Source organism: Rhinopithecus bieti, unplaced genomic scaffold, assembly GCF_001698545.2.
Source record: "Rhinopithecus bieti isolate Rb0 unplaced genomic scaffold, ASM169854v2 scaffold_23868, whole genome shotgun sequence".
NCBI lineage: Eukaryota > Metazoa > Chordata > Mammalia > Primates > Cercopithecidae > Rhinopithecus > Rhinopithecus bieti.
This window is the reverse complement of record NW_016811202.1, coordinates 1,174,333-1,180,282: the sequence shown is the minus strand read 5'-3', so window position 1 is coordinate 1,180,282 and position 5,950 is coordinate 1,174,333. Positions and strand designations below refer to the sequence as shown.

Here is a 5,950-nt window from a genome sequence, read left to right as displayed (position 1 = left end):
TTTTTTTTTTTTTTTTTTTGAGATGGGAGTCTTACTCTGTCGCCCAGGTTGGAGTGCAGTGGAGTGACCTCTGCTCACTGTAACCTTCGCCTCCCGGTTTCAAGGGATTCTCCTGCATCAACCTCCCAAGCATTCCTGGCTAATTTTTGTATTTTTACTAGAGACGGGGTTTCACCATGTGGCCCGGGCTGGTCTGGAACTGCTGAGCTCAGGTGATGCACCCACCTCGGCCTCCCAAAGTGCTAGGATTACAGGCATGAGACACCGCGCCCGGCCAAATTCTTTTTAGGAATTAGGTACTACGTAAGTTTTAAATGCACTCAGAAAATTCTCAAAGTAATAAATTGTACATTAAATAAATATAGCGGAATTCAGTCTAAATTATAGGAACTCCTTTTTTGATAACTAATATTTTTAAAGTACTATGTGCTAAGGCACTGTGCTAATCACTTTTCTGTGATTTATCTAGTAATACCGTATGATGTAGGTACTATTATCACCCCACTTTAAGGAGTTTAAAGAAATGAAGAAACTTCCACAATGTCATGAAGTGGTCCCGCTAGGACTCAAGCCTGGCTGAATCCAAAGCTCAGGCTTCTAAGCACAATGTGTACTGCTTCTCAAGCTGCACATTCTATTTTACATTATTGGTAGTTTCTCTCTGGGGTTCTTTGTGGGAATGTTCACTGTCCCCCCACCCCGCCCCGCCCCGAAGTGGAACCCTGTCTTCTAACAAACTTTTTGCTGTTCCACCGTCTCCTGTCATGTTCGGCCTCTCAGTGGAGTCCCAGCCCACACTCCGACTCTGGTCCCTTAACAGAGTCCCTTCCCCTCACACCATGGTCCCCTAGCAGAGCCTGGTCTCCTCAGACCCTCTTCTCCCAGCAGGGCCCCAACTCCTCACTCCGACGATTCCCCCAGAGTTCCGTTCCCTCAGATCCTGCTTTTCCAGCAAAGCTGCGATTCCTGTACCTCAGCAGAGAGCAATACCCCCTCGGCAAACTTTCACAGAGATGTCTTACAGAAGTCTCAGCCCAGCCCCTAATTAAGGGCACCTCTCTACCTTTCCCCTTCCCACCTTCTCCCACAACTGGGCTTTTCCCGGCCCTATTCTCTTTTTCTGTTTATTAATTCTCCTCAACCTCATCACCGTCTCGTGGCCCAGTTTCAGGATTCCCCCGAAAACTCACCCACCGCACTGTCTCCTCAAAGTTCCCAAACGGCGCAGTGCTCTCCCCGCACTTAGGGTCCCAGCGCTGCTCGGGGATCTGCGCTCCCCAACTGCTCTCGGGTAATACGCCCTGCAGTTGATCAGCGCCCGAAGCCCCACCCCCTCTGCCTCCATTGGCCATTGTTCTCGAGAAGTCCCGCCCCTCCCGCTTCCAGCCCGCCTCCCCGTCCCGCTTCCCTTGTTTTCATTCCCCCTGTCACACGAGGCAGTGGCAGGCCCGAAGGGGAGGAGAGAAGGGGGCGGAAAGAGGGCGGAAAGTGAAAGGCGCAGAGGGCCTCTCTGTCTCCCGTCTGACTCGGTTCTCGACTGCTCCGGGCCGCCGATGTATTGTGGGATCGCAGAGCCGTCCCTGAGACGCTGGGATCCGCAGAGGAACCCACTTGAGAGCGCCTCCTGTCGTCCGTAAGGCTGCCCTGCCATCCCTCGGCACCCCAACTTCCCCCGCCCCCCCATCACCTCCTCCTCCATCCTCCAGTTCAAAATGGCGACGGCGGCGGCAGCGGCGGCGGTGATGGCTCCTCCGGGCTGCCCGGGTTCGTGCCCCAACTTCGCCGTAGTCTGCTCCTTCTTGGAGCGCTACGGGCCGCTGCTAGACCTGCCTGAGTTGCCGTTCCCTGAGCTGGAGCGGGTGCTGCAGGCGCCGCCGCCGGACGTCGGCAACGGAGAAGGTAAGCGAGGGGCCCGAACGCCCGGCGGGAAGCGGCCCTGGCGCGCTCCTGTTCTCTGCTCTTCACAGACGCTCCAGTTCTTCGCGGCTTGGGCCTCCGCGGCTCTGTCCTCCCCCTGGGAAGCAACTCCGCCGGGCTGGTCTTCTCCGCCCAGCCTCCGGGGTCTTGGGCAGTGGGGAGGCGGGGCGGAGGCCCCCTAGGGCCACTCGGCCGGGCGGGGAGCTGAGGTGGGGGCGTTGCGGGCTAGGTGTGGGCTGGAGGCAGGGAGGGGTCATTGTGTCGGTCTGCAACCCCAGGGACTGCTGCTTCGCGGCGGAGGGCGGCCCCCCACCCCGTCTCCCCCTTGGCGGCGGGGGAAGGGGAGCGCAGGTTCCGGCCAGCTTTGCGCTTTTCTCCTCCTCCCCACCCTTACTCCCTCCCCTCCTCCCACCAGTCTTCCCGACCATCTCGGGGAAGGCTGGGATCGGCTGCTCCGGACACCTCCTTATCTCCCTTCACCTGGGTGGGCGGGGGCCAGCGGACACTCAACTCTCCCTCTTTCTGTTGGGAACTCCCCCGAGAGATTTGTCCCTTTTCCCTTTCCCTCGAGGGCCCCTAAAACTCCTTCCTTGGAGTGGGGAGGTCTGCTCCTCCCCACGGGAGGGGTTCTTCTCCATTCTCGGTAGGGGGGCGAAGTAGGTTCAGCTCCACTTTGGAGAGGAGAGGGTTAATTCCTCCTCCATAGTTCTTCTCCTTCCTCTCCCCACCTCCCCCAAAATAATAGACGAGCATCTCCCCACTTTTCCAATCCCTTCCCCCTTCATCTTGGCAGCCGGGCTTAGGCGAAGAAGTCGTCTCCCTCCCATTTGCACGGTAGGGTGGGGTGGTTAGTATGTAGGCTGGAGGAGGGGCTCTGACGGAGGGGGAAACAGTTGAAGAAGGTGCTTGTTGCTCATGTTTCTCTCTCTGGTGCCGCTGGTCTATTATTGGTGTTCGCAAGCGGTGCTCCTTCCACATAAGGCCACCGCGCGGGTGCAGGGCGCATGCTCTGCCCGGCCCCATTGAAACTTCCTGCTGCTGCTGCTGGTTCTTTTGCTGGAGCATCTCAGCGCTGCGCCTGCTACCTCCAGCCTTCACACTGAGTGCTTATACTCATCCCCATTTATTCCCGATCCCTGCCTCTCCTTTTCTGGCACTTTTCTTTCCTCAGAGAAGGCTTTTTTGTTATACTCTGAGCATTGCCTTTATCTGGAAACAGCCCTTGGCTGGAGAAGAAACGTTTTCCAAATAGATCTCTTTTTTGTCCATATTAGCTGGCCAAAGTGGACTGGGTATTGTACAAGACGGATAGCTGTTTCCTTTCCAAGAAAGCAGGGTCGCTCTTCTATTCTCTATGTAAATGAAGAAGTTTCTGTTAACTGAATTTATTTGCATTGCTAGGAAGTGCCAAGTATGAAGTTCTTCAGAATATTACCTATAAAGAATCTGTATGATGTTATGGCTACCGAAGATTCAGATTAATACAGCAGTTACAATACAGGCCTATTAATCTCTTCTTACCTGTCCACATCCCCTCTACCCGTAACAAACTGACTTACAAAAGCTTATTTTAAAAAATAGTACAAAATAGGAGGGTGACATTATATAAAGGCTTCCCGCAGAATTTCTTTAAAAATTAAGCCCCATTGTAGTAATTTCATTATCAAATTGTATCTATCTTCCTTTTCTTATTTTTATTTATTTATTTTTTGAGACAGAGTCTCACTCTGTTGTCCAGGCTGGAGTGCAGTGGCAGGATCTTGGCTCACTGCCAACTCCTCCTCCCAGGTTCAAGCGATTCACCTGCCCCAGCCTCCAGAGTAGCTGGGATTACAGGCGGGCACCACCACCCCCGGCTAATTTTTGTATTTTTAGTAGAGACGGGGTTTCACCATGTTTGCCAGGCTGATCTTGAACTCCTGACCTCGTGATCCACACACCTTGGCCTCCTAAAGTGCTTTACAGGCGTGAGCCACCACGCCTGGCCCCTTTTTTAATTTTTAAGAACGTAGTCATTGTGAAGTAGAATGCCTTAGTAAGTTGCTTTTAGGATGCCTTGGGAAGTGCTAGTAATGTATCTCTCAGAGAACGAACTGTGGGCGTTTGGGGAAAGGATGGCTAGCAAATTGTTTTGTTGATTCCCTTGGACCAAGATGAAATGCAGGTTTTCTGGGGTGGTGTGGTATTTTGGGTAGTATATGAGATTGCTTGCATCTCCATTTCTTTTAGGTATTTTGACCACTGCATTTAGTTTATATTAATATCAGAGGAATAAAATATTAGAGTCAGTTTAATTGAATAGTGGACCACTAAGTAAGTAAAAATGACAGGTAACCTGGGCTAAGGAGGATCATTTATTTCAACCACTGCATTACCGTTGGTATAGAGTTGCTAAGGGGATTGATAATAGATCCTGTCATAAGGTGATCTTAGAATAATTATTAATTAATATTACACAGTTCAGAACACTTGGCAAATGAGAAGTCTCTGCAGGTGAAATGCTGTTACTGTGCAGGGAAAAGATTTTCAGAACTTTGATGATGAACCACGATATCATCATCAAAGTTGGCTTGTTGGGTGAACCACTATCATTTTATCAGCTATTACAGACTTTCTGCCTGTTTCAAATAGCTGATAAGACGATAGTGGCTCAGCCAACAAGATTTGAACTGAGTCTTTTTGGGAAAGAGTTGTGGTGTACAAGAGTTAAAAGACATGGATTTAGTTTTTGCTACTGTTCTCTGAAGTTGATAGTATTATTCCTATTTGGCAGGCATAGAAACAAAGTAAGGCTCAATAGATTAAGGTGCCCAAGATTATATAGTTAAGGGTGAAATATTATTTCCAACCCAAGTCTGAGTCCAAAGCCACAAAATTATATACCTTGCCATAGGATCATGGTTTCCAAACTGCACCAAGGCACCCTAGAGCATTGTTGCCAACTCCATCTGATAGTTTAAATTTTCAAGTAGGATACAGTGGTAGTTGAAATTTGCTGGTTGCCAGGCGAACTACTGCCTTGACATAGTTCATGGTTTCAAGATTGTGCTACATTTCTGTAGATGATATATCTTTGTGAAGCTGGTTTTTTAGTGGTTGCTGTGGTAAAATGCACAAAAAAATCTGTATGCAGCAGGAAAGAGGATAGCAGGGCCCACTCTGATTCCAAAGTTTCACAAGTTGTGCAGTGCCCAACAGTAATACACATTTCACCAGTAATTATGGTTAAGAATGAAGTAAAAACATTATTTGTTGAAATGTAGCTAGGTTATTTTTTCACATGGCTACTGACTGCTTAATAAGTGGAAGTGTTATTATTTCTGGCCTAGGGCTGCTGAGAGAAAATTGCTGAGATACTGAGGGTGCTGTGAACCTAGAACGTTTGGGAACCTTTGTTCTAGAAACTATCATTGAGTTTTGGGGCCAGAAAGAAGGGACTATTATGTCATTGCCTTTATTTTTCAGGGAGGAAAATCAAGCTACAGAGAGAGATTTCAAGTGTATACAGCTAACTGTTGGTGTTAGTCAAATTCTTATTTGAAAAGCCCACGTATATGCTGAAATTGTCAAAAAATTTAGATTTATAGTTGATACTCAGTATAAAAGGATGTGCCAAATGAAGGTGGTGTTTTATCCTCCTCTCTCTGCAGTCTACTTTAGTCCTTCCGATTCTGTGCTTTGTGTGGGCTTCCCCAGGTTTCTCCTAACCGGAGGTAGATGATGGTGGTTAGGGATAAAGTCAACATTGACTTTGTGAGATTCCTGACACCCAAGGCTCCTAAGTATCTTTCCTCGCCTGCAGAGAATATTTCTTTTCAAGAGAAAACTATACCACTTTATTCTTTAAAAACAGTCTGGATATTGGTTGAGATGTTACATATATCTAATAAGTTTATCAAGGTAAATACAGATAACGTGTTAGGATTCTCATAGTTTATACTATGGTTGGCTGAATTAGTTGTATATTAAGTAAGTTGAGCCGTTAGTTTTTTGTTTCATTTTTGCATTTAATTTTTTTTTTTTTTTTTTTTTT

At 48.3% G+C, this 5,950-nt stretch overlaps 2 protein-coding genes across 4 annotated transcripts in view; one reads left to right on the top strand and one right to left on the bottom strand.

Annotated features, from left to right (window-relative positions):
• The window catches only part of AAMDC (adipogenesis associated Mth938 domain containing), a 56,348-nt gene extending 54,572 nt beyond the window's left edge, over window positions 1-1,776 (bottom strand). The window contains exon 1 of one of the 3 annotated variants that reach the window (XM_017893541.1): window positions 1,688-1,776. In XM_017893541.1, the coding sequence (XP_017749030.1) occupies window positions 1,688-1,699 (12 nt within the window). In that variant the 5' untranslated portion in view covers window positions 1,700-1,776. Of the gene's footprint in view, window positions 1-1,190; window positions 1,342-1,687 lie in introns of those variants that run through there. The other 2 variants (XM_017893540.1, XM_017893542.1) reach the window with 2 other exon arrangements.
• The window catches only part of RSF1 (remodeling and spacing factor 1), a 174,097-nt gene continuing 169,527 nt past the window's right edge, over window positions 1,381-5,950 (top strand). The window contains exon 1 of the mRNA XM_017893539.1: window positions 1,381-1,899. Within this exon, the coding sequence (XP_017749028.1) occupies window positions 1,713-1,899 (187 nt within the window). The 5' untranslated portion in view covers window positions 1,381-1,712. The remainder of the gene's footprint in view (window positions 1,900-5,950) is intronic.